Here is a 27,749-nt window from a genome sequence, read left to right on the forward strand (position 1 = left end):
GAAACAATGGGAAAAAACGTTTCGTGCGAAAGAAATTACCATAAGCCATTGTGGTTAGATCGATCTATCGACAACTCGTAATTTTTTTTTATAGAAAATATATGTAGCGATTATTTCTATTATTTATCCTCTTGCATGCGCGAAGAACATTGGAAAACCCATTTTTTATTGCAAAGTATCACGAGTTTTGTTGCGTACGGGAGTTTGGCGCGTAAAATCGCGCCATCGTCAGGCATGGGCGTCACGTCGTCACGTATTTATCGACCTCCAAACGGAAGCGGAATAACATTATTCCAAATGTGGGCAGGCGTTCACGGTAGCGGATAATATTCCTGAACGTTCGTACGATAATCGCCTCGGGAACGAGTGTAGTTCCGTAACTCGGTCAGATATCTCGGAGAGAAAAGGTTATGATACGTAAGTGCACCCACTCTCGAGGCTAATTCAAGTTTGATCGGTGAAACGAAATGGAATCCAGCACCGTTTACGCTATCAAAGATGCTAACAAATCAAATTATCGATAAAGCTATGAGAAAGATTTTTGTTTTAGATTGCACACGTCCATACAAAGAAAGTGGTCCCTAATACTTTTTTTGGACGGACCTCTTTCGATGGTCTAACGAAGCTTACGAACTCTGTATTACAGCCGCCAGAGGCGTTACATGTTCTTTGATTAATATAATATAACTCTCGTCTATAATTTATTCGTTCTGATTAAAAGAAATTTATATATTTGCTACGACTCGTTACAACGATGTTTCTTAATTTATCCATGCAAAAGCCCTTCGTGTTAGGAAGCAGTCAGAATTGCCGAGAAAGTAAATTTGATATCGACAGGAACGGTAACGTTGCGAAAATAAAAACTTAATTCCCCGTTCGTTTGAAATTTCTGTACCCAGTTTACACATTCGTATCCACTGAATGTATTTTGTACCGAATATGAATAAATAAAAATCATAGAAACGATATATTTTTATCACACGTGGGCGATGGGACCGTTAATGTGTTAATAGCTAGTTTTTGTTATATTTTACAAACGATCGCGTTGCATAAGACTAGAATCTTATCGTAGGTCGCGAGCAATGACATTCGCGTAAGATAAATCTTGTTTCGTACAAAGTTTCGCGCGTTACGCAAACTTAATAAAAAAATTGCTTTCTCACGCGTGAATTACAACAGACTTCGTACAACTCATTTGCATCGTTAGCATATAGAGGGTGTTAACTCTAACTTTCACCCCGCTATAGCCATCTGACAAGAAACGTTTAGAACAAAAATTGAACGATACGAGGCGTAGGTATAATGGATGTCGCTAAACAAATTTCTTAAGCTGTTTTTACACTTCTGGCCAAGGAACACCTTCGTATTATGTCAGTGTTCCAAATGGTAGATGGAAGACGTACATAATAACAGCGGAACTGAGACGTGGAGAATTATCGTCGTTGTGTAACACGATACAACTGCAGCACGCTGGTGCCCGCTATCGAAATGGAGGTCGGTTCTTTTTCGCTGTAATTTCGGTTTCTCACGGTCGACTGACCGTCACACTGCATTTAAATCGACAACTATCACGGCCAAACGCAAAAAGATAAACGTAAAAGAAAAGGCCCGTGAGCGAAATAATATACAGAGTGTTTGGCCACCCTTGGGAAATATTTTAATAGATTCTAGAGGCCAAAATAAGACGAAAATCAAGAATACCAATTTGTTGATCGAAGCTTCGTTAAAAAGTTATTAAATATTAAATTCAAAAGTTTCAAATCGTTCTGGAAAAATTATTTTCGGTTACGGGGGTCAATTATAATCATTTTTGGTCATTAGACATACCCTCGAAATCCTATCCACTTTCTAGAAAAAAATTCGAAAAGGTGTGAAATTTTTCGACGGAAAAAAAAAAATTACAAATCGTTTTGGAAAAATTATTTTCGGTTGCGGGGGTCAATTACAATCATTTTTGGTGAATAGACATACCCCCGAAATCTTGCGCATTTTCGAGAAAAAAATTCAGAAAGGGCGGAACTTTAAACGTTAATAACTTTTTAACGAAACCTCCATCAACAAATTAGTATTCTTGATTTTCGTCTTATTTTGGCCTCTAGAATCCCCCATTAAAATTTTTCCCAGGGGTGGCCGAACACTCTGTATATAACGGGTTAAACAAATACAGTAATTTGTTTTTGAAAGTGTCACTCATCTCGTTCGAACTGTGACATGATACAAAACAATGCTGAACAAAGGCATTGACACAGCTTTATTATGATACAAACGTTTATAATTAAAGAAATTGATTTAAAGAAAATTTTTTTCATACATTACATGAAAATATTGTGACGTTCCATTTATTACACAATACGTCTTATACGAAGCTTGAGAATTCCTGATGTATCAAACAAGTTGAGGTATTCAACGTTAAACAGGAGATACCAATCGTAATTAATCGATGACCAATACAGGATACATAGAATTCTGCGCCTCATTACACGTTATTATCCGGGAGAGCATGATTGTTTCCCCGAACGTCCACTCTGACATCATCGGATGCAGATTCATCTTGTCTCTGGTTCGTCCGTTCGCTCGTGATCGGAGAACGAAATTGTCTTTGTTCCCTTGTTTCGTTAGGCGAACTACATACAAACATGGAAAATCACTGAGCTTCATTTTTTACGTGCAGCATCCTCAGTAGAGGTTTTATTAATATCGTTAAAATATCTATAAGTCGAATTTAACTTAAATATACAAAATGAAAATTATTCTAATCTATTCATAATTGTTACCAGCATTTATATTCCGAAGAGAAACCTTCTCGTGGTGACTGGTTCGTGAGAAGAATACAGGCCCATTGAAATTAATTTTTTCCCCCTAATCGCGATGTCACAGAATACCTAGTTCGATATTCCATTCTCGGGAACTGTTTTAAATTGCACGATCGATGTACTGAACTTATCGTAATTAAAAAGTGCTCTGCATATAATGTGTTTTTAATTTCGCTTTTTCCGTTACAGAACACAAAGAAATTCTTCATGGGGTTAGCGGCGACTTCAAAGCTGGCGAACTGGTGGCCATAATGGGCCCGTCGGGGGCCGGAAAGTCGACGTTGTTGAACGTTTTGGCTGGTTACACGTCAGTATTTTACAACAATACAGTGTGAACTGTAATTAATAATTATTAATTAGTGCGTTCGGTAATTTATTACCCAACGTCGATAGTTGTTCTGTTTCATCATTGTTTGTCCAAGTCGTTGAATAGTTACTATTAAAAACTTGTTACATACTTCATTATTCATACACGTTTCAGTCTTGACGCCTTTACAACATTGCTAAAGCGATGCACGACACGTTTAAACGCGCTATAATCGCGTTGCCATTGTACTTCAAGGGAACCAATCTTGTGGACCCTGAAATGTGGGTCATTGCTCTTGAGTTTCATGAACTTCTCACAGATTGATTCTTTTTTTTCTTTCTTCGCTCTTAACAAAGAACAGCACTCATATTTAATAAAGTAATCTGTGATTTTCACTCTACCCTTCTTACATGGAGAAAGTTAATAGACAAGTCAGCGAATTAAAACGTTTTATTTTCTGGTTATAAATTTCACTAATAACATATATATTTGTAACATTGTCGCAATATTATTGTGGAGTTGTTAGACAGTAGCCTTCTTCTTTCCAGTTCTAGGAACTGGTCAGCATTCTATGCTCGAATTAGAGAGCATTGAACAATACATAAACGGTGTCGTGCCTGTTGTGGTAAATCGATCCTCCGCCCATTTAAACAGCATTGAATATCTGATTGTGTTACAACTATAGCTCGCAATCGTGTTACAGCTGGACTAATATCTAACCGGTGACTCAGTAAAAAACGTTAAATAACAAAATAATAACTATGATACGATTTCGTTTAAATATAGAAATATATTTTTTAGGAAGACTAACGCAAAAAGGCTGAGAATTATTGCTTTAAGGAAACGTGTATCTATCGCAAGAATGTTACGACACTGTCAGTCGACGAGTTGCTTGTAAAACGTTGGAAATTTATCGATTCGATTTCTGTGACGAAGTATAAATTGTAAATGGAAATCGTGACGTGGCCGTTAAAATTTATTCACACGGATCAGTAAACTTGTGCAACGAGTACGTGGTCGGCATAGAGCTTTTCCGTTGGTAATTCCCAGACGATCTTTCTAAGAACTTACAGCTTGACATAATTTATATGGAAACTAGCCGATGCATCAGTAACGACACGTGCTCTCCATGAAAAATGTCCAAGCCCGTAACTCTAGCCGTGATACAGTAGCAAATGGTTATTTAAGACCGTGTCGTGACTAGGTAAAAGTGCTCTGAGAAATGGAGGAAGTTCTATTCGTGTTAATTTAATTCCTTATACAGGGTGTTCGGTCAACCCGGGGAAAAATTTTAATGGGGGATTCTAAAGGCCAAAATAAGACGAAAATCAAGAATACCAATTTCTTGATGGAGGCTTCGTTAAAAAGTTATTAACAATTACATTCAAAAATTTCAAATCGTTCTAAAAAAATTATTTTCAGTTGCGGGGGTCAATTACAATCATTTTTGGTTATTACACTTACCCCCGAAATCCTACCCACTTTCTAGAAAAAAATTCGAAAAGGTGTGAAATTTTTCGTCGAAATTAAAATATTTCAAATCATTCTGAAAAAAATATTGTTAGCTGAGGGGGTCAATTACAATCATTTTTGGTCATTACACTTACCCCCGAAATCCTACCCACTTTCTAGAAAAAAATTCGAAAGGGTGTGAAATTTTTCGTCGAAATTAAAATATTTCAAATCATTCTGAAAAAAATATTGTTAGCTGAGGGGGTCAATTACAATCATTTTTGGTCATTACACGTACCCGCGAAATCCTATCCACTTTTGAGAAAAAAATTCAGTACGAACGGAACTTTAAACGTTAGTAACTTTTTAACGAAGCCTCCATCAAGAAATTGGTATTCTTGATTTTCGTCTTATTTTGGCCTCTAGAATCCCCCATTAAAATTTTTCCCAGGGTTGGCCGAACACCCTGTATAGTATCCGATTTCTGAGCTTTGGAATGCAGCTTTAACTGCAGAAACCTGTTTGGCAGTTTCTTTATTGATGACCATACTTTCATATGTAACTTAATTATCGACTAAGAAATTTTTCAAAATGTCCAGTCTTTTTTCAATCACTTTGTACTATTGATATCAAACAAGAATTGCGTTTGAAAAATGTTTAATCAAGGGCAATGTAAATAAATGTAAACGTATATTTGTATTGTTTACTGGCATAATGATTATTTATGTTTTGTGTATAGTTGTTGACTGTTATCGCCCAACAAAATGCAAATTATGTTAATTACTCTGTGAAAAGATGGGTGTAAAAAGCTCTATGTACACGTTCGTTAATTTATCACTTCTAATTCTAGTTAACACTTCTTACTGTCGGTATAACAATTGCGTCGATATAAAAATATTCAGTTACCAGTAACGCAGGAACACCAATAAATAAAGTGATTAAATAATTGAAAACTGAATAGGTCAATAAATGGTGCAACGAAGTAAAAACGTAAAGACCAATCGCTGACATTCAAGACCTTTTTCTCAATTTACAACGCGGTACTAAATGTCACTAACAATGATTTTCTCGATTAAAGTCATCAGCTCGATGTCGACACAGAGTTTATCTTTATTATCGGGGTATATCTTGTTGATATAAACAATTTTTTATATAACTGTAATTATACAATAATTTAGTCGGTACAAATATTTTGTTTGTTTACTTAAGTGTAAGATCACGACACGAAGGAAACGATTAAATTAACAATTTATATATTGTAAGAAGCTCTCGAATCGGTGTCCGTTTTCATCGACGTAACATTCTGATCATGTATGTAGCAGAATTAATCACGAAATGATAAGAATAAATTAATTCTACTTCAGCAGTTCCTCGATTGATGTGTTGCATCGATAGGAACAAATACCACTTTGAGTACGCCTTGTGACGTAAAAAAATTGTTGTTTCACTTTTTTTATTTCACACCAAATGACCTTGAATCGTTGACCTTATTATGAAAATCGTCTAAACGTCCGTCTTTATAACAAAGAAAAAGAGTATAGTATGTTATTAAAAAGCATAGACCTTGAATATTTCTGAAAACTCGACACTCACAAATATTACTAGTACGCTATCTTCAGTTACAAGTATGATGTCTGGTCTGACATGGTAGATTAAACCTGTTTAAAAAATGATCTAGAATAAAATCTCAATAAATTAAAAGGAAAATATATGTACCAAGATCGACAGAATTAAAGACAGGATTACAGAATTATAATCTGTACGCGTGGAATTATGTTGCAGAGTGAAGGGTGTTCGAGGGAAAATCCTAGTGAATGGAAAGGTTCGTGTACCGTACAGCGAAAGGTGGAAAAGGACCTCTTGCTACATACAACAGGACGCGTTAATGAGAACAAGAATCACTGTGGGAGAAGCCATGACATTAGCAGCTCATTTGAAGCTCGGTTACACGATTAGCTCTGCTTACAAGCACACTCAAGTTAGTAACAACTGTAATTTCATCTTTGTGAGGTTCATCGTTTCCTGTACTTGCCACTAGAGGGATCGTTTCTCTCGCAAGCACTCGACCGACCTTCCGTCTACATATACAGGGTGTTCGGCCACCCGTGGGAAAAATTTTAATAGGGAATTCTAGAGGCCAAAATAAAACGAATGTCAAGAATACCAATTTGTCGATGGAGGCTTCGTTAAAAAGTTATTAACAATTAAATTAAAAAATTTCAAATCTTTTTGGAAAAATTATTTTCGGTTGCGGGGGACGATTACAATCATTTTTGGTGAATAGACATACCCCCGAAATCCTGCGCATTTTCGAGAAAAAAATTCAGTATGGGTGGAACTTTAAACGTTAATGACTTTTTAACAAAGCCTCCATCAAGAAATTGGTATTCTTGATTTTCGTCTTATTTTGGCCTCTAGAATTCCCCATTAAAATCTCTTCTTCCCATCTCTTCCACAGGACTCCAAAATACCAAACAATTTTTCAATTCAAGTTTCTTACACTGTGTATACTTTTTACGAGCATCGTTATCAAGGACGACATATTATATGTTCTGCGTCGACAGGTTTTAGAGCTGCTTGAAATGCTGGGCCTGAGCCATTGCTATGACACTCTGTGCGGGAAATTATCCGGTGGCCAGAAGAAGCGGCTCGATGTCGCCCTGGAACTTTTAAGCAATCCTTCAGTATTATTCCTCGACGAGCCTACAACCGGTAATTACGAAATCGTTCACGTTTTGAGCGGTCAGCTATATCAACCGTGCTTTCAAAATACTTAATAAATTATAATAAAACCGAGCCATTGTGTAACGACACGCAAAATGTAGGCGGACTGATTGTTTCTTTTTTCTTAAAAGAAAATTATGTATAGCTAGCTCTTCTATTGATAGCTTATTTCGTATGACACTTATGATCGACTATACGTCTCGCGAGCGAAGTTTTACACAGAACTGTTACTTTTTTTTTGCATTCTGTCGTGGCATCTGTCAATTTAAATGTCATGTGATGGTCATTGGACCGTGGGAAAGCGAAATTATAGGTAGAAACACGCGACCTTCGTTCCCGATACTCGGTGTGCAGAGCCGACGTTGCGTGTTTCCCTCGTTTTATTGTGACACTCGCATTACTTACCAGATTACATGGTATTTCGAATAACTTGAATAACTTAACGCTTTCCCTGTTAGTACACAGAGTAAAAGAACCAATTACTGTCATCGATACGATCATTCTAGCAATATTGTCCTTATGGTTTTATTTATCTATTTATGAAAAGCGCAGGTCTTCCCATTTGTAACTATTCGATAGCTTTAATAAAAAAAAAAAAATACTAATTCAGTTTATGTAGCCTATAGCTATTCTGTAGTCTGTACATGGACTAACAAAATGTGAATATAATTTGCGTTGGAGGGAATTTACTAGCACGTTTCCGTATTTATGTAAATAGCCTAACAAAGAAATAACTTCCGGTTTCACAGGCCTTGACTCTGCGTCCTGCAGCCAGTGCATCGCGCTTCTGAAGCGTCTCGCTAAAATAGAAAGGCGCACAGTGATATGCACGATACATCAGCCGAGTGCGTTGCTCTTGGAAATGTTTGACGCCATCTACACGGTTGCAGCTGGATACTGCATATACAGGGGACCCGTTCAATCGTTGTTGCCACACCTGGCTTCGGTCGGAGCCGAGTGTCCACCTTACCACAATCCGGCTGATTTTCGTACGTGTCACGTTTATTTACATTTCGTCCAACGAGAAGAAAGCAAAGTGTAAACTGAGTGACTGAAAAACGACACCCATCGATCCTCCCCCGCCCTCGAGAATTGTAAAATTTAATTAAAAAAAACCTTAAGTTGGTCTTCCTAAATCTTCCCACATCTTAGGATAGTTAACCGTGCATTACTGTATACCATTACCTACGGTACCTCCTGTTGCAAGTCACATGGTTCCGTTTATAGAGTTCTTCTTCTCGCTGAACAGAGCGCAAATCTTTTGCGTCGGCTCGCGAAGACGTGAAAATTACATGGTTCGTGTTACAGTGTTGGAAGTCGCGATCGGTGATTATGGAATCAGCGTCGACAAATTGGCAGCTGCCATGGAATCAGCGTGCAAGGATGATAAGCCGGTTACTACATATGCGATGAACCCGCAGTCGGACGGTAATTATAATGTTTTGTATTGCAATGATTATATTGCATAACATCATCTATCGTTACGTCACCGTTTCTTTCCCTCGATACATGTTAATCTCAACAACAAATCTTGAACTGTCGGTAGCGTATTACATATTAAGAAACGATTATAAACCGTGTTTACCATATTAAATTTAACACAGACAGTACAAAGGAACCACCCCCGCCTGCTGGATTTCTTGGACAGTGTTATTTACTCTACAAAAGACAGCTGCTTTGCCTAAAGAGGGACTACACGCTATTGGTAGTGCGATTACTCTGTCATCTGTTGATCGGGGTAATATTCGGCTACCTCTACAGGGGAAGCGGTTACAGAGCAAATGGTGTTCTGGCTAATTACGTTTACCTTTACGGATCGCTTCTACTGATCGTTTACACGGGGAAAATGGCCGTCACTCTTGCCTGTAAGTACTCAGTCGTGCGTTGCCAACAAATCGTTTTTCATATATTTATTCTTCTTGGACGTTTATGTAAGTCAGTGGCCGTCAAATCTTCCTCGACCTTCGATTACTCTCAATCACTCGACCCATATTAAAATCCATCGATTCTATATTTGCATCTTTTTATGCCACGGGTAAAACCTGTATAACCGGATTCCTTGCGGTTGCTAAATTGTTTTCGTCAGTCGTGCACGTTTCCGCAACTCAAAGAGAAACGGTTTGATGAGTCAGTTCTCGGTTAGGGTTACCAACCGTACTCTTTTTACCCTTAGCATAGCAAGACGTGTTCTGTCAGGGACCCCGAAACATGTTTTTTAAAACGTATAATTTATCTACAGCTTTTCTCTTTTTAGATTATACATACGTATAACAAAGAGAGAATAATAATAATAATTCCTTTGACCTTCTCTCAACTTGTTGAGCGTCTTGTGTACTTTTCTTAAGATCCCATCATCGGTGTCAATGTTTATCGCGTGACACTGTGACAAATGGTGTCTCGACTTTCTCGTCGAGACGCATTTTTCACAATTTCTTCGTTCTCTCGTCGCGTTGCTATTGTTTGAAAGGGACTAACTATACAAAATGTGGGTCAAGGAACGCAACGTGTGCGGTTGTATCGGAATGGTGATTCGCAATACTCGAGAGAGTTAACAGTATCTGTAGTGGGCATTCATTCCCGCGGATCGTAAGCATCTTTTTTTTGCTGACCAGCGGATACTTGATAGAGAGCGCGAACTGTGTCGTGCTAAATATTCAGGATGAGTACAGCGCCTCCTGTGTCCCAAGGTTGAACGAAAGACACTGTACCTAATTCGTTTGAAAAAATGAAAACCGTAACCATAGAAGGTGGCACGTGCCAGGGGTATAGTAGTGATTAATATCCTGCAACGAGTAAAACAAATGGACGAACGAGTCACACACCTTCTTTATTTTATTTCTTTCTTTTTCAGTTCCACAGGAAATGCGAATTCTCTCGAGGGAACACTTCAACCGATGGTATCGGTTAGCACCGTATTATATTAGTATGCTGCTGGTGGAGATACCATTCCAAGCATCCTGTGCTGCGACCTATTTGGCTGTCAGTTACTGGTTGACAGGACAGCCCGTGGAAACAGCACGCATAATTTCCTTCATGGTCGTCAGCATAGCCGCCAGCTTGACGGCTCAAGCTTGGGGCTTCTTCATCGGCGCGACCACGCCAGTAAAGGTACGCGTTTTATCGATTTATTATTTCGTATTTTAAAATTAGCTCACATTCTGTTTCAAGACTCTTTGAACCCATCCAAACCCACAAATTTAGAACAACCATAAATACTCTTAACCATATATTACTACTGTAATCGTTTTTCCGCTATGCTCAAAAATGTACAAAATTTAAGGTACGCTTTTTTTACGAGGAACCGTTAATTTGTCGTTCGCGAACGGAATTCGGTAAATTCCCTAGGAACCACGTGACGCGTAACTCTTTCTGTTCGCAGATCGCCGTCTTTATGGGTCCTACAATAGCGGTGTTGTTCTCGGTGTTCGGTTTTTGTATCCGTTACATGGACACGCCGCGTCCATTCCGATGGATATTCCACATATCGTACTTCCGCGCCAGTTTTCACAGTTTGCTGCACACCGTGTACGGTTTCGGCAGACTGGATCTGAAGTGTGACGATTTCTATTGTCATTATAAAAAACCCACGCAATTTCTGAAGGAGATGGACATTGCCGACACCAATGTCGTGAACAATCTCATTCTGATTCTCGGTATCGGTGTGCTGATGCATCTGTTGACTGCCAGTGCACTCTGGTGTAAGTTGAACAGAAGATAAAGCCGTTATCGATCTCGGTGATCCCAGTATTGTTATTGGCCGTTCTAGACCGAATACCGTTAATACAACGATGACGTCGTTGAAAGAATACGTATGTGCGAATGAGTTCGTATGGACTTTATACACAGAAAAAGATAAACGTTATGATGTCACAGGACACACTAGCGCCGCCCAGCGGAGAAATGATCCTCGTTCGAACGATGGAAATATTTACATTATATGTATAAATTCGAAATCGCTTCGGAACTTATACAGGGTGTTCGGCCACCCCTGGGAAAAATTTTAATGGGGGATTCTAGAGGCTAAAATAAGACGAAAATCAAGAATACCAATTTGTTGATGGAGGCTTCATTAAAAAGTTATTAACGTTTAAAGTTCCGACCGTACAGAATTTTTTTCTAGTAAGAGAGTAGGATTTCGGGGGTAGATCTGTTCACCAAAAACTATTGTAATTGATCCCCGCAACCGAAAGTAATTTTTCCAAAACGATTTGAAATTTTTTTTTTCTGTCGAAAAATTTCACACCTCCTCGAATTTTTTTCTAGAAAGTGGGTAGGATTTCGGGGGTATGTCTATTCACCAAAAATGATTATAATTGACCCCCGCAACCGAAAATAATTTTTTCAGAATTAATTAAAAATTTTTTTTTTCGTCGAAAAATTTAGGCACCTACCCCCTGTCGATTTTTCTTAAAAATTACTTTTTCATTTTTCATAATTTTATTTGACCCCCTACAGAAAAGTTGTCTAATACTTTTTTGTAGGTACCCATGAGGTCTACTTCAGAAAAAAGTTTCATTGAAAATTGGACCATTTTTATGGGGTTTTTTTTATTTTGCGGGGTCAAGGACCAACTTTTCGAATATTTTTGCAATTTGTACATATTCTCCATCAAAATACGCGTAGTTTGTTTTTTTAAACATCAAAATCGTCCAATCCATCCAGAAGTTAGAACGTTTTAAAGATATGCATGAAATTTCAGGAAAGCATTTCTGGCCTCCTGTTAGATTTTCGGTAAGGAATTTTTTCCTCGAAACTGGATAGGATTTCGAGGGTATGTCTAATGACCAAAAATGATTGTACTTGACCCCCGTAACCGAAAGTAATTTTTCCAAAACGATTTGAAATTTTTTTTTCGGTCGAAAAATTTCACACCTCCTCGAATTTTTTTCTAGAAAGTGGGTAGGATTTCGGGGGTATGTCTATTCACCAAAAATGATTATAATTGACCCCCGCAACCGAAAATAATTTTTTCAGAATTAATTAAAAATTTTTTTTTTCGTCGAAAAATTTAGGCACCTACCCCCAGTCGATTTTTCTTAAAAATTACTTTTTCATTTTTCATAATTTTATTTGACCCCCTACAGAAAAGTTATCTAATACTTTTTTGTAGGTACCCATGAGGTCTACTTCAGAAAAAAGTTTCATTGAAAATTGGACCATTTTTATGGGGTTTTTTTTATTTTGCGGGGTCAAGGACCAACTTTTCGAATATTTTTGCAATTTGTACATATTCTCCATCAAAATACGCGTAGTTTGTTTTTTTAAACATCAAAATCGTCCAATCCATCCAGAAGTTAGAACGTTTTAAAGATATGCATGAAATTTCAGGAAAGCATTTCTGGCCTCCTGTTAGATTTTCGGTAAGGAATTTTTTCCTCGAAACTGGATAGGATTTCGAGGGTATGTGTAATGACCAAAAATGATTGTACTTGACCCCCGTAACCGAAAATAATTTTTTTAAAACAATTTGAAATTTTTTAATTTTGTCGAAAAATTTCTCACCTTCTCGAATTTTTTTTTCGAAAATGCGCAGGATTTCGAGATTATGTCTATTCACCAAAAATGATTGTATTTGACCCCCGCAACCGAAAATAATTTTTTCAGAATTAATTAAAAATTTTTTTTTTCGTCGAAAAATTTAGGCACCTACCCCCTGTCGATTTTTCTTAAAAATTACTTTTTCATTTTTCATAATTTTATTTGACCCCCTACAGAAAAGTTGTCTAATACTTTTTTGTAGGTACCCATGAGGTCTACTTCAGGAAAAAGTTTCATTGAAAATTGGACCATTTTTATGGGGTTTTTTTTATTTTCGGGGTCAAGGACCAACTTCTCGAATATTTTTGCAATTTGTACATATTCTCCATCAAAATACGCGTAGTTTGTTTTTTTAAACATCAAAATCGTCCAATCCATCCAGAAGTTAGAACGTTTTAAAGATATGCATGAAATTTCAGGAAAGCATTTCTGGCCTCCTGTTAGATTTTCGGTAAGGAATTTTTTCCTCGAAACTGGATAGGATTTCGAGGGTATGTCTAATGACCAAAAATGATTGTACTTGACCCCCGTAACCGAAAATAATTTTTCCAAAACGATTTGAAATTTTTTTTTTCTGTCGAAAAATTTCACACCTCCTCGAATTTTTTTCTAGAAAGTGGGTAGGATTTCGGGGGTATGTCTATTCACCAAAAATGATTATAATTGACCCCCGCAACCGAAAATAATTTTTTCAGAATTAACTAAAAATTTTTTTTTTCGTCGAAAAATTTAGGCACCTACCCCCTGTCGATTTTTCTTAAAAATTACTTTTTCATTTTTCATAATTTTATTTGACCCCCTACAGAAAAGTTGTCTAATACTTTTTTGTAGGTACCCATGAGGTCTACTTCAGAAAAAAGTTTCATTGAAAATTGGACCATTTTTATGGGGTTTTTTTTATTTTGCGGGGTCAAGGACCAACTTTTCGAATATTTTTGCAATTTGTACATATTCTCCATCAAAATACGCGTAGTTTGTTTTTTTAAACATCAAAATCGTCCAATCCATCCAGAAGTTAGAACGTTTTAAAGATATGCATGAAATTTCAGGAAAGCATTTCTGGCCTCCTGTTAGATTTTCGGTAAGGAATTTTTTCCTCGAAACTGGATAGGATTTCGAGGGTATGTGTAATGACCAAAAACTATTGTAATTGATCCCCGCAACCGAAAGTAATTTTTCCAAAACGATTTGAAATTTTTTTTTTCGGTCGAAAAATTTCACACCTCCTCGAATTTTTTTCTAGAAAGTGGGTAGGATTTCGGGGGTATGTCTATTCACCAAAAATGATTGTATTTGATCCCCGCAACCGAAAATAATTTTTCCAGAACGATTTGAAACTTTTGAATTTAATTGTTAATAACTTTTTAACGAAGCCTCCATCAACAAATTGGTATTCTTGATTTTCGTCTTATTTTGGCCTCTAGAATCCCCTATTAAAATTTTTCCCAGGGGTGGCCGAACACCCTGTATAAGAGCTGATGCAAGAATCTTGTTCGAAATATTCTGCATTCGCGTCAGCTGTGGGGGCAGAACTACATCGTTTGCTGTTGGGTCGAGAAGGGTTAAATGCATCGTTATTTCCAAACAGTATATGCGATTATTGGTTTGATTACTGACGCATGAATGGGGCGAGGATGTATATATGTGGCCGTGTCGTTGGAGTGGGAGGTTGAACGAGTGGGGGGAAGGGGGCCAACTGTGGCTCATGGGCCGTCAGTTCGTCAGACGACCTGGCTTAGATCTGTTAGTGTAGTTCTATTGTTAAAAAATGACGAATGCAGTAACGAGAACGAAGATATTAACAACACAGTGTCCACCCTGTGATCTGCATCGTGAGCAGTTTCTCGTGCATCTACTTTGTGCGCACGTTCGAAGGACGATCGCTTTTCTATTGGTGACGCTTGTGCGTGACAGGTGCAGGTACGAGGCTTCCAATTGGCAGAATCGTCGTTAGCGACGCCATGTTCTACCAATTGGGAGTCAGAATGCGCTTCGCGCCATTTTATGCATCGATGACGTCATGTTTTGTTGTTCCTCCATCTACATTAAAATGAATTAACTTTTAATTTTACATTTTAACTCGCAGCAGTTACGTTAATGTTCGATGGGCGAGAGAGTTTATAGTTGAAAAATTGTTCGTTTTAACGCGAAACCGAAAACTGAATCCGTACTTACGAACGAGGAAACTTTTGACGAGAAATGCATGGGGTATTTTTTACCATTGATGGCAACGCGTTAATTTAATCGTACTATTTGGGATCTGAAGCCTCCGTTTTTAGATTTACAACACGTTATTTCAGAATTAATCGTACTACGGGACTTATTAACTTATTATAAACTTGTCTGTTGTTTATGAATGTATTCCGTGCATTAAAGACTTTCGTAAGCGGCGAATCGCGAAAGCTTTAAATCACCAGCGTGCTGTAATTTGACGTAAATTAATTTTACGTAAACGTACTATAGGCATGCATATAGTAATTAAGAAAGAAGCATATTTTTTTATCACTTTTTCGTACTCCAATATTCTTAACTATCCCTCGATAACGATGACAATCGTGTTGAGTTACGATCAAAAAATATAATCGAAATAGAACTTCAGAAGACTCGATCAACTGCCTGTATATACAAGCAAACTCCTTTCTGTGAAAAACTACGACGAATCAAGTCAATAACACATAAATAAACGATACGTGATATTATGCTGATTATTGTTATGTTTACGACGGGGCATTGTATATTAGTTTTGTTTATTGATGTGAGATTTTTTATTATTCGATGCAAGTATCACCAGCAAAGTTGAGCAAATTTTACTCACGAGTAATGAATGTAAATTTTAGATTGACTGTGAATTCACTTAAAAATCAGAATCTATTATAACCTAGCAAAGCCAGAAGCCAGTTCACGAACGAATCTAGTATTTTTCTGCACCATTGGAGAGTAAAATTTGCCCAACTCTGGTCTTTAGGGAATGATTTCGTAAGAATTATTACGTTCTTCGAATACATTTCATTAAGTAAAACGGATGTTAGTTATTTGGTACAAAGAACAAATCTAGCAAAATTTTTTGATTGATTTTCTCTCAACTCTTACCTTTAGAGCAAACTATGGTATGTGATACATTTGTTAGAGATTTTCGTAATTTTAACGAAATAGCATTTTTAAACGTGTACATCCTTTGGAAATTAATTATTATCTGAACAGGCTGTGTTATCTTAAGATAACAGTTGGTAGAAGTACGATTCTTATGTATATTTGCAGATGTAAAAAACATTTTTAAAGTAAATTACTCATTACTCGTTTTAAAAGTATCAATTTGACAATTTGAGATGCTGGTTGTTTAATACACAGGGTGTCTCGTAATCCTTAACTTCGTTAATGTAAATATAATCACAAACATAAAGATCTGTACTGAAATCCATTTAGTGAGAGGTAAAACTTCTATTCTATATGGTGCACTTATTTTTGGATGAGAAATCCCATTTTCTATACATAGTAATGAATACGAATACTTTTCTATACCGACGTTAGATATGGAAATTTAAGGTTAATAAATACTTCTTCGTTTCTGTTTCTCACAATGTTTATTGTAGTGTGAAATAGAAATGTTTATCAGTGATTCCTAAAACGAATCGAATTTTATATTCACGATTACGTGGATAGAAATGTATTTAAACAAAAATGTACTTTACCAAGTTGATGCTATTATCGACGTTTAAAAAGTGATACGTGTAAAGCTTTAAACAGAATATGCGTTGTTGAAGTATCGAATATATAACATCACGTTATCTAGATTGTTGTTAAACCTATCTCAGTGGACGATGTCTTTCTAATATTATAACTAGTATTATAGAATTTATTAGGGATGCTAGATTACGTGAAAATCTATTCAATAAATGTACATGGTATATTTTCTATCAATTGTCCAGAATTCCTTGATCTTCTCTATACATCTTATACATCTGTCGATGTATATATACATATAGGCTGTTCGGCCAACCCTGGGAAAAATTTTAATGGGAGATTCTAGAAATCAAAATAAGATGAAAATCAAGAATACCAATTTGTTGATGGCCGCTTCGTTAAAAAATTATTAACGTTTAAAGTTCCGCCCGTACTGAATTTTTTTTCTCAAAAATGCGCAAGATTTCGGGGGTATGTCTATTCACCAAAAATTATTGTAATTGACCCCCGCAACCGAAAATAATTTTTCCAGAACGATTTGAAATTTTTTTTTTTCGTCGAAAAATTTTACATCTCGAATTTTTTTCTAGAAAGTGGATAGGATTTCGGAGGTATGTGTAATGACCAAAAATGATTGTAATTGACCCCCGCAACCGAAAATAATTTTTCCAGAACGATTTGAAATTTTTTTTTTTCGTCGAAAAATTTTACATCTTCTCGAATTTTTTTCTAGAAAGTGGATAGGATTTCGGAGGTATGTGTAATGACCAAACATGATTGTAATTGACCCCCGCAACCGAAAATAATTTTTCCAGAACGATTTGAAATTTTTGAATTTAATTGTTAACTTTTTAACGAAGTCTCAGTTAAGAAATTGGTATTCTTGATTTTCGTCTTATTTTGGCCTCTAGAATCCCCCATTAAAATTTTTCCCAGGGGTGGCAGAACACCCTGTATATTTTAACTTAACTTTTATTTTCATAATTTGACCAGTGATCGATGCAGAAATAAAGACACAGTTTATTTGTTTATTTTTTATTGTACATTGTATCAATCTGTTTCTACGCTCGGATACATTGTTAACTTTTTCGGTTTTTTTTTTCAATTTTTCTTTTTCCTTTTTTTTTCTTTTTATTTATATCATATACAGACAGAACGCTAATACAATCACCACGACCTAATTCAATCAACAGTTATATAAAGTGGTCGGGGAAAGTGATAATTTTCATTTTGCATAAATTACATATTTTTAAGTTAAAACTATCGTTCGCATCGCTCGCTCGCGTGCAAATATTCTTTTAAGATAAATAAAATTTCTAGGAAACGAATTTCAAGAGATCATATGAACCCCATCTCGGGCGACGAATTTTCCTTTACAAATGTACATACATAATTGGTGCTTTGTCGAATTATTGTTTCGCAGATTGTAAACGCAGAAGAAGAACAGAGGAAGTGACGGAAGAAAAAAAAACATACAAACGTGTGTATGGTGGTCGGAGAAATTATTTAAAAACGATACAAGAGTATTAACATGATTCCAACGTGTTTACGAATAACGAACATACGGCTCTACGTATAATTGGTATCGTATGCATCGTTAAGTCGCGTTTCTTTATTTTATTATATTTTTTTTTTGTTTTTTTTTTTACAAATTTTCATAGGACTAATCAGTGACGAACACGTGCGCAATCGAGTATGTACTACGATTTATCAGGGGTGCTCTGCTTAAAAATGACTTACGCGATACGCCACGCCACGCCAGAAGGATCAACAGTCGCGTTATTTATCCTCGCATGTCGTGAAACTACATAAATTAGAAATTGTTCCTAAACGTTTAAAATGAACGCGATCGTACAACGATCTATGAATTAACACGTTCACTGCCAGATCAAAATATATAATATTCCGTAGGACTAAAATTTTGGTCTTGAGCCACTGTAAACTACAAAACCTAAAATAATCTTTCGATACTCAATTTTTGAAACCTTAATAAAATCCACGAATCCAATCGAAATTTATTACTCGAGAATTAATTTTCCCAGTTCTATATGAATCCTGTCACCCATATATGAGCGACGTGGCAGTCAAAGTGTTAAAAGTGACGTATAACGAAATACTCTTTGCTAAATTGCATAATTCCAAATGTTTAGTCGTATGGTCATAATATCAGCGTATCCGTACGATTTTTATACGCTGTTATTATTTTATAACGCTGCATATTAAATAGCGAATAGAAGAAAAAATGGAAATGTACCTAAATCGTTTTCGCAAACCACTACTGCACCCTTCTGTATGTGGTTTATCATAATGAATACCTTTAAATACATTATCTAATGATGCCTCTTGCCAGGAACACGTTACAGTTACGCGAATCCTCAAATATTTTTCAATGTCCGATGCTTATCCATAAAAACAAAGTAAAGAATGCCATTTAGACTACACTTAAAAACACATTTCATTTGATATCCACGTTTATGTAGATATATACAGAAATTTGTAGCGGACTGTATCGTATCTTTGATCCTTATCGCCAGCAGAAACAGTGTCTTCAACGGCTTGTACAACTCACTACGTCGTATGTTAGCTGCTTGTAAATACAAGGGGGTAAGAAAACTTTCTACGTATCATTTTATAAGACAGAAGAGATCTCTCGGTCTGTATTATCTCCTAGTTACGTGACAATTACGATTAAAAACTCGAATATGCTTATTTGTAGTCGCAAAGGGAACGCATGTCGCATACGCGATTCGTCGTCGCGGTATCTTGTAATACTTTTTTCTTTGTTTCGTTATTTTCTGCTTTTTCCACGACACATCGTAACATTTATATAAAGTTCGTAACCCGAGGGCGAATGTTGTATTAATACTCTTTACAGTGAGCGTGTAAGCAAAAAAAGGGATGGTATATTGGGAGAAACAACGAAAGTGCGATAAAAAAAACAACAAATGTCGGGCGCATGGAACCATTTCAAAGAAACGAAATAGGGGATGATAAAAAAAAAGGAATCCGCGAAATGAGAACAAAGACGAAGAGAAAAGTTGAATCTGTCCATTCGGTCTATTCCGAACGCGGTTTACTTTCAGAAAAGACCAAATCAGTAGGTACACATTTTGTTCGTATATATTATTTACAGCGACTGAATATTAAATTGTCTCTATTAATTATTTACATCGAACCGTTATATAATTTTGTTTTTAATCACAATGTTTAGACTGTTTCACCTTTCTTTGCGCCTCGGATTCATCCTCCGTGCCGTACAGATGATACCGGTGCTTCATTTCGGTCGCAACAGACTTTAATAAAACCAATTGAAACACAAAAATCAACGTAAGCACTGGTAAAGAAGACAAAAAGAGGGGAGAATAAAAAAAAAAAAAAAAGAAAGAAAAAAAGGTACGACAAAAAGCGAAGAAAAAGCAAGGTGAATTCGTTTCGAACAATCAATTATTTCCCGTAGTCAAATTAGTTTAACACTAAACTCACCAGACGTGAACGCACTCTTTTTGGCATATCTTCCTGTAAGCTATAAATCTCGTTTCGCTTCAGCACGAGTTGCGAACCATCTTCGAAAATTACCTGAAACGTAATCACGAATTGAAAATAACATCGACGGATGACTGTGTTTTAACATTCAGGGTGTATTTTCGGTACTTTGGGGATCAACGAAATTTTTTTTATCGTTATACAGGGTGTTCGACCAACCCCGAGAAAATTTTAATGGGAGATTTTAGAGGCCAGAATAAGACGAAAATCAAGAATACCAATTTCTTAACTGAGGCTTCTTTAAAAAGTTAACAATTAAATTCAAAAATTTCAAATCGTTCTGGAAAAATTATTTTCGGTTGCGGGGGTCAATTACAATCATTTTTGGTCATTACATATACCTCCGAAATCCTACCCACTTTCGAGAAAAAAAATTCAGTACGAGCGGAACTTTAAACGTTAATAACTTTTTAACGAGGCCTCCATCAACAAATTGGTATTCTTGATTTTTATCTTATTTTATCTTATTAAACACCCTGCATATCGTCAATGTTTATAGGTTTAATATTATTATTGCACGCCTTTATATGTGGACGCCACAGTGAGTGTGAATTGTGGTAGGAAGCAACCGCAGGAGTGTAACATAGTAGTGTCGCAATATCGTTCGATCAACTTATACCGACGAGCTGTGTGCATCAATGAAATTGACATTTGCATGTTTGGTTAATAATAGAACTATAGATAGGGCTAATACTTGAATACTTGGAAAGTATTGGATTTCAAAATTTCGAGTCAAAAACAGTTAGGAAGCTCTCGCCAGTCATACAAAACATTTGTTGCAGCATCACAGTTGTAGGATATATTTAGGTGACTTTGCTTAGATTTAGTACCTTGTACACTGAGTGAACAATGTGTGTAGCAGAGATGGGCAAAATTTTGTTCGAACAACGATTAATTAATAAGACAAACGTAAGATAATCATTCATTGTAAAACTTTTCCTTCTATAATTCAAATTTTAATATCTTTTATTTATTGCCCATCTCTGCACCGAGGGTCGAGACGTCACACATACGAGGATTGTGTAAGCGTGTAAGTGTACGCCATAAGTGCTGACACATTTGTATTCTTGCTGTTGCTCCCCACCTGTCACATCTTTTACTGTGACGTCACTTGACCCCCGATGCTTTGGGTCGCAATCGAAATTGAGGGGCTCCCATTCCCCTTAGTCATCGGTTGCCCTTCCCCGCTCTAGAAGGTAAGTTGCCCCGGCTTCCTACGGTCTTTGAGAAGCTTTGGTTGCAATTTAAGATTACACAAAATTTGCGTTTTCTGTTCCACTTATTTGGTCTAAACGGAATATCACATTTGTTTCTCTTAAAACATTCTATCTCGGGTAGTTAACGAAATAAGAGGGTCGATGAATATATTTTTTGTTACGGACATATTTTACAGGATCGAAATCAAGAGACTTTAAGCTACCCGAATAGAATTCAGTTCTTTCAACACTTTGACGGCCGCTATCACGTGCATGCGATTTCACGCAAGAATCGTCGGCAAACTGGCAACGGTCTTCGCGCGAAACATGCGGCCATTAAAATGTTAAAGGTTAGAAAAGAAAAATAAATGGACGTGCTACTCACGGTGTACATGATTCTATGATTTGTACCCTCGAAGATACCATCGTATAAATTCTCGTCGGTCCACTTTACGATGACTGCTGCACCTTGTTGCGGCGGATTTCCCGGATCATAGTTCTAGAATCAAATAGATAGTAACAAAATTTGTGATGCAATTCGTAACGCGGTGAGAACGTAGTCGAAAAAGTAGAAACAGATTTCTACCGTAATGTCTGATGGATACAGATCTTCGCTGAAACTATCATCGCTAAACGTGACCATGTAAAAGAGGGTGTCGTGTATAGAGTCTACTTTGGCCTTATAATATCTTGTATTGCGATGCTTTGCCCATACGACCTCTCCCTGCCGAATCGTTGGAATTTTTTCTTTACCGTCGTCATGCCCGTCACACGTTACCTAAACGCAATTCTCGTTATTTTATTGTTAATTCGTCTCGTGATCCCGTTAACTATTGCTCGTGTACGGTTATCGTCTGTTAGATACCTGAAGTTCCGGTGAATTGTACACAGGTATTGTGAACGTTGCACCGGAAATAAGACCGCACGACGGATGGAACAGATTGCTGCACTGGCTACAATTGAGACACGCTCCGTCCTTTTGCCCGCAATAACAACACAGTTGACTAACGATATCAGGTCTCATAGTTAACACGTTAATTGGATCCTTGTTGATCGCGTCTTTGAAAGTAACGCCTGGCAATAAAAGGGCGCATAATATATGCGCCCAATTACTGTCGCTGGTACGCTTTAGGGCACCGCCGCGCATCGGACATAGACAACACATCTGCAAACAGAATTAATCACATTTAAGAACAGAGACGATATCTTTAATAATTTAATAAATATACAGACACCTACCACTTGTGTTTTACCGGCTCTACATTTATCGCAGGCCCAATTTCGTAGGTCCGTAGGCAATACGGTAATCCCGTAGCACGAGGCATGTACAGTAACGTGACATTCCCTGCAACGCAGCAGCTTGTCGTTTTCCGGTTCGACAATCTGCTCTTTCGAATTCGCTACGAAAACGCTTGCAGAGACCTGATAACATGGTATACAATCGGTTAAACATCATTCCACGTTGTGAGAAGCGCGATAAACAATCTACGTCGCGCAAGATAAAACGGATAGACTCACCCATATCGGTGAGCTCTCCGGTAAAACGGTGGGTTTACAATATTTCCAGTCAGGTGGCATCAGTCTGCCATATCCGTTGCAACTGGAAGTGAACGGCGCGCAGATCGCGCAATGGGAAATTTGAGCGCTCCAATAATCGTTGAACGCTTTGAGTAAATCGTTATTCGGCACGATGGGGTAGAGCATGTCGGATATGTGGCCCGGTATCATCGACACGCGATGGGAAACCGGCGGTAATTTATCCACGGTGGTATTGTTCGTAACTACGTTCGAATCGTCCACGTTGATCGCCGTGATCGTAACCTTGGTGTCCAACGCGTCTTTTTTCCTGGTGGTGGCTTTCTTCAGTTTCTCTTTCGACTTTCGCCTCGACATCGTCAATTTTATCGGCTTCAACGACGGCATGTGCGCGTATATGTTCTCCGAGGTCTTCCGCGCGCTTTGACCTTGCAGCTTCTCCGTGGAATCGATCCTGTGTGGAAGTTGCTCCTGCGACAAGGGCGTGATCGTGACGGTCGAATCTAAATCGTGAAAGTTTGGCGAGGACCGAGCCAAACCGTAGTGCGCACCGACGTCCAAACCAGACACGTTCAAACTAGTACCGGACGAGCCATCGACGTCCAACGGACTGTCCGCCTGTGTCGACACGGTCTTCACGTTACTCGCGATCGAAGCGACACTCTTGAACGGCTTCCTGTTGCACGACTCGTCTTTCTGGGTTGCGTTTCTCTTAGTAAAGAAGTGATCCTGCGACTTTTGCAAAATCGTCACGAACGAGGAACCCGGCGCGCTCGTGGTCGTGGATTTCTGTAAACATTTTCTGTTGAAGTCTATCATCATCGAAGACTGAGGATTTATGGATACGTTCGTGCAACTAGGTGACGGGGTTAAGAAGAACGTGTTGGTTTTTGGTAGTCCCAACGAGGACTTCTGTGAGGCGTCCAGGCTCATGGTCTGCACGTCGTCCATGGAGTTGTCCTTCGAGAAAAATAAACTGCTGTTGCAGCTAGGTAGTTGCCAGAACTTCGTCGCCATCATTTTCGACGCGTCGGTGGTGGATCGCTTCCCGAGCGTCCTGACGTCCGTGCCGGTCCCGCTTATGCTGTGACAAGTGACGGATTGCGTCAGCGGTTGGCTCAGCACCGCGCTCTTCGCGAAGAAGCCTTCCAAACGCGGTATTTGAATAGCGTTGCAAGCGATAGGTTTCGACGGTTCCATAGACTTGGAATCGTTTCCAGACTCCTGCGTCGGGACCTCTTTCTGCAGAATCGGTGGACCGGAGAAGCTCAAGTTCGTGTTCAGGAACATGATACCCGGATTGGGGAGTTTGGGCTCCTGAGGTTTGGCGATAGGCCAAGTCTTTGGTAAAACTACTATGTTAGTAGACGAAGGGTCCTTCTCCTCTCCCACCGACTTGTCGGATTCGACTTTAGGCGAGACCTCGGTGGAGGTTACGTTGTACGCTGACTTCAATACGCTCAGTCGGGGCGCTTTTATTATGTCTTTCTTCGTATAGTTGGGCATAGATCTCTCGGTCAACATCGTTCCCACGCTTTTGCAGCTGGTGTAACTCGACGGTCTCATCTCCGGTATCGCGAGCGGGTCGCTGCTGATGTACCCGGACTCCACGGCTTTGTCGAACTTAATGGGCTTCGATTGATCCAACGCGATATTTTTTAACGCCGCTTGCTTGGCGAACGTCGACTTGATCCTGGCGGCGCACGTTTTCTTGGCGCTCTTCATGTGGAACTTGGCTCGTTCGACCACCGCGTTTTCGACGAATTTCTCCGCTCCTTTCGGACTACTGTACATGGAGTTCGCGTCGTGGTTGGTATTTGCGACGCTCATGACAGCTTTGTCGGTGACCGGTGTCACGCTGATTTCGTTATTAGCGAAGATTAGTTTCCCCGGTATGTGACTTCCTTTCCCGAGACTGTTAGAAACGTTCTTGATGGTGAAAGGTTTGTGACTTATGCTCGGCATGGCCATAAGCTGCCGTTGCACGTTCGCGTCGGACACGTCCAACGGCTCGCCAGTGTCGAAGATGGATATATTTAAATGTTTACTCTTCTTTTTGCTCGTACCCCTCGGTCTTCCCTTCTTTGCTTCCCCAGACTTGGAGTGTTTCTTCTTCTTTTTCACTGGTTTCTCGGTGGCTTCTGAGAAATCGGAACCGTCTTCCACTTTTATACCTTCGTTGACACTGTCGTTAGGCGCCGTGATATTCGAACCTCCTTGATCGTCATTTTGCTCGGAGAACGAAGAGGACATGAAGTTCAAGCTATCGTCCGCTTCCACTTTAATTTCAGTCTTTACTGTCACTTGCTCGGTAATACTTTTGTTAGATTCCTTTTTAGACTTGGATTTGTCGTTGTTCTTTTTCTTTCGCTTTCGGCTCTTCTTACGATTGTAACCGTCATCGTACACAGAAGCCTCGTTTACGTCTACGATAAAAATAATTGTTCGATTATTAACATTTAAGATCTAGAAGCAAGTTGTAATATTAGATTACGTTAAGAGATCAAAATTATCAAAGTGGTTATAGAATTGATTTCTCACCCATTTCTCCTGCTTTCAGCCATATGTCTTCTAAAACTTCCAACTGCTGTTCGTCTGGTTGTTCCTCGACTTCTTCCAGTTCAAGATCTTGCAAAACTTTCTTCACGTCGGGTGGTATATCGGGACGGTTCACCAACTCTTCCATATCAACATCCGGATTTGTAGCCATAATGTTTTTCTTTTTATGTATCGTGTGCCGTTTATTTTTCGGAGCAGCACTTAAGTAGCTTTGTGGCAGTTGACCATTACTGCTATTACTACACAAAAGATCCATCTGAGATGGCATGGGCGCAGCAGTTTGCCTAGGATCTTCAGGATGTGGACCAATGTCTTCCCCGCGTAACCACAATTCATATCTGTAATATATTAATTTTAATTAACGCGTGATTCTTCTACCACATCACGTTTTAATAAATATCTAAAAGAAAGTCTCGCTACCTCTCCGGCTGGAAACGTTTCACGAAGGTGTCCATAGAGATTTTAACCATATCTTTACTGCAGGTACATTGCGTAGCCCTTTTACCGTACTCCACCCATCGCGGTGCAGCGAAATTCGTAGATTCAGCGCAATTGAATCCATGATTGAAGCCGGCATGATAACCGTAAGGAAAGGTGATCATTATTTCACCAGCTTCTTGCGTTATCTAAAAGATAAATGCAATTCTTATATCTGCAACTTTACAAAAACCTGTTTTGAGTATTTCCTTTATATCGAGGGAGCGTATTGAAACTTACTTTATTGCATGGAATGGAATATTGCCTCAATATCTGAGGCGAAATGAGAGACATTTTGTGACGCAAAAAAGCCTGACAACTCTGGTAGCTCGACGGAAAGAAGCCACTGGCGAGTCTTTCCAATCGTCGTCCGTGTTCTGGCGGTATGGCGTACCACGTCTTTGGGGCTCCGAAATGTAAATAATTTATGGAATACAGATCCATGTCCTCCGTGTGCCACGCAAACGTAGTTTTCCACATTCCGAAATACAAGTACGCCGTGTTGACGCCATCGATAGATATACCATAGTCTTTGTTTACATAATCGAGAATTGTTCCTAGATGATTAATATTCCATTCTTTCACGTCCGGATCAGTCAACGAACCGGAAACATCTGCTCCATATATAGGCGCTACGTATGTTATATTCTTCCAATACTTCCTTTCCAAATCTTCGTAATCAAAGTGACGGGGAGTATTATAGCGCTCAGAATTAGCTAACTTACTGTACTCCTTAACAGTCATGGACTTCTTTTGTATATTAATTTGCTGATAAAGACCCTGTTTGCCAGTGACTACTTGACAAATCGGCGCAGGAATAGTCAGATTTAAGTCGTCCAAGTTATAGCCTCCTTTCCTTGGAATCCATTCAGGCGGTGGGATTACTTTTGCTAAGCCTGCTTTATGCGCACCTTTGCTTTCCATATATTCAACATACTTTGTAAAATCCTTGAACTCTTCGTACGTAGGTCTGAAGACTTGGATACGGGGCGTACCCCGTGAAATATTGCTGACCATTTTTTTATTTTAATTTCTATACCTGAAAATCCAAGATAGAAATTAGAATGGACGGTCGGCGCGAGAGTTTCGGTTGCGATTTGTAATTGTAACAAACGAGTACCGATATAATTTACAATATACGCAACCATCCGTAAAAAGATTATAATGTACCATTTAAAGTCATTGACACGCGAATGCGTTAAAGATAATAACCATGGACACAGATAATTCATGACATAAATAAGATCGCGAACGAGAACTGTGACACATAACGATAAACACGAAACCAAAACATCCTGTACATCTGCAACGCGCACGACACCTGTCCCGTCAGTGGAAATAATTAAAAAACACACGGAAATCGAAGCAGAGGCCAGTAAACGCGACCGAGGCGGGTTAATTGTATTTAATGTGAATTTGATGTTTTTACGAGTAACATTCAAAAAAACGAGAGAATGCTAGCGAGGCGCGGATGTTTTTAGAATGAAACGTGCCGGAGGTGCATAAACAAAATGGATGATACCTATTGTCAAGAAGTACCTCTTAAAATAAACTTATCTACAACTCATTGATAGTGGCCGAGAAACTAAACGCGTCGCGGGAAAACAGGGGAATCGTCGCTATCCGTGACTTTTATCACATGTTTGCCTCTTCAAGGCAGTTTTTCATAGTTGAAATGATGGCTGGTCGCGAAATCTTGTCGTTGGCATTAATATTGACCGATATGAATTCTCGCGTCCGGCAATGCACAGTTCTCCACATTCTCCTCGTCTAATACGATGCATTACTTACACCGATATCAGACGCGAAAAATCACCTTTCCTGTATAAACACCATGTTCATCCAGATATTGTCGTGGATCCTGCGATTTGACACATTCACCGCTGTACCCCGCGCGTCTCCAATACCAATAAAGATGGCGTT

The 27,749-nt window shown here is 38.4% G+C and overlaps 2 protein-coding genes across 3 annotated transcripts in view; one reads left to right on the forward strand and one right to left on the reverse strand.

Annotated features, from left to right (window-relative positions):
* The window catches only part of LOC143342975 (ATP-binding cassette sub-family G member 1), a 30,107-nt gene extending 13,482 nt beyond the window's left edge, over positions 1-16,625 (forward strand). Inside the window, exons 3-11 of the mRNA XM_076767358.1 lie at positions 3,003-3,120; positions 6,355-6,550; positions 7,137-7,284; positions 8,046-8,285; positions 8,605-8,724; positions 8,901-9,161; positions 10,148-10,404; positions 10,676-11,270; positions 14,308-16,625. Coding sequence (XP_076623473.1) covers positions 3,003-3,120; positions 6,355-6,550; positions 7,137-7,284; positions 8,046-8,285; positions 8,605-8,724; positions 8,901-9,161; positions 10,148-10,404; positions 10,676-11,014 — 1,679 coding nt within the window. The 3' untranslated portion in view covers positions 11,015-11,270; positions 14,308-16,625. The remainder of the gene's footprint in view (positions 1-3,002; positions 3,121-6,354; positions 6,551-7,136; positions 7,285-8,045; positions 8,286-8,604; positions 8,725-8,900; positions 9,162-10,147; positions 10,405-10,675; positions 11,271-14,307) is intronic.
* Positions 16,626-16,879: 254 nt separating this feature from the next.
* LOC143342967 (lysine-specific demethylase 4C) lies at positions 16,880-27,747 on the reverse strand. 2 transcript variants are annotated; one of them, XM_076767338.1, is made up of 11 exons: positions 27,618-27,747; positions 26,067-26,865; positions 25,770-25,975; positions 25,332-25,687; positions 22,773-25,216; positions 22,494-22,676; positions 22,120-22,419; positions 21,841-22,032; positions 21,640-21,753; positions 19,999-20,091; positions 16,880-19,099 (listed from the first exon to the last, which is right to left on the reverse strand). In XM_076767338.1, exons 2-11 carry the CDS (start codon positions 26,841-26,843, stop codon positions 19,064-19,066), a joined length of 4,701 nt encoding a protein of 1,566 aa, XP_076623453.1. In that variant the 5' UTR covers positions 26,844-26,865; positions 27,618-27,747; the 3' UTR covers positions 16,880-19,063. The 2 variants fall into 2 exon arrangements, with proteins under 2 accessions (XP_076623453.1, XP_076623452.1); XM_076767337.1 differs by lacking the exon at positions 16,880-19,099 and adding an exon at positions 19,520-19,808 and having other exon boundaries at positions 27,620-27,742.
* Positions 27,748-27,749: the final 2 nt, after the last annotated feature.

Source organism: Colletes latitarsis, chromosome 6 (assembly GCF_051014445.1).
Source record: "Colletes latitarsis isolate SP2378_abdomen chromosome 6, iyColLati1, whole genome shotgun sequence".
NCBI lineage: Eukaryota > Metazoa > Arthropoda > Insecta > Hymenoptera > Colletidae > Colletes > Colletes latitarsis.

Coding starts and splice junctions, on each gene's coding strand:
- LOC143342967 (XM_076767337.1), bottom strand. CDS start 26,843: ATGGTCAGCAATATTTCACGGGGTACGCCCCGTATCCAAGTCTTCAGA. Junction 22,420..22,493: donor GAGCCGGTAAAACACAAGTG/GTAGGTGTCTGT, acceptor TTCTGTTTGCAG/ATGTGTTGTCTATGTCCGAT. Junction 19,809..19,998: donor AAAGAGTGCGTTCACGTCTG/GTGAGTTTAGTG, acceptor GTTTTATTAAAG/TCTGTTGCGACCGAAATGAA.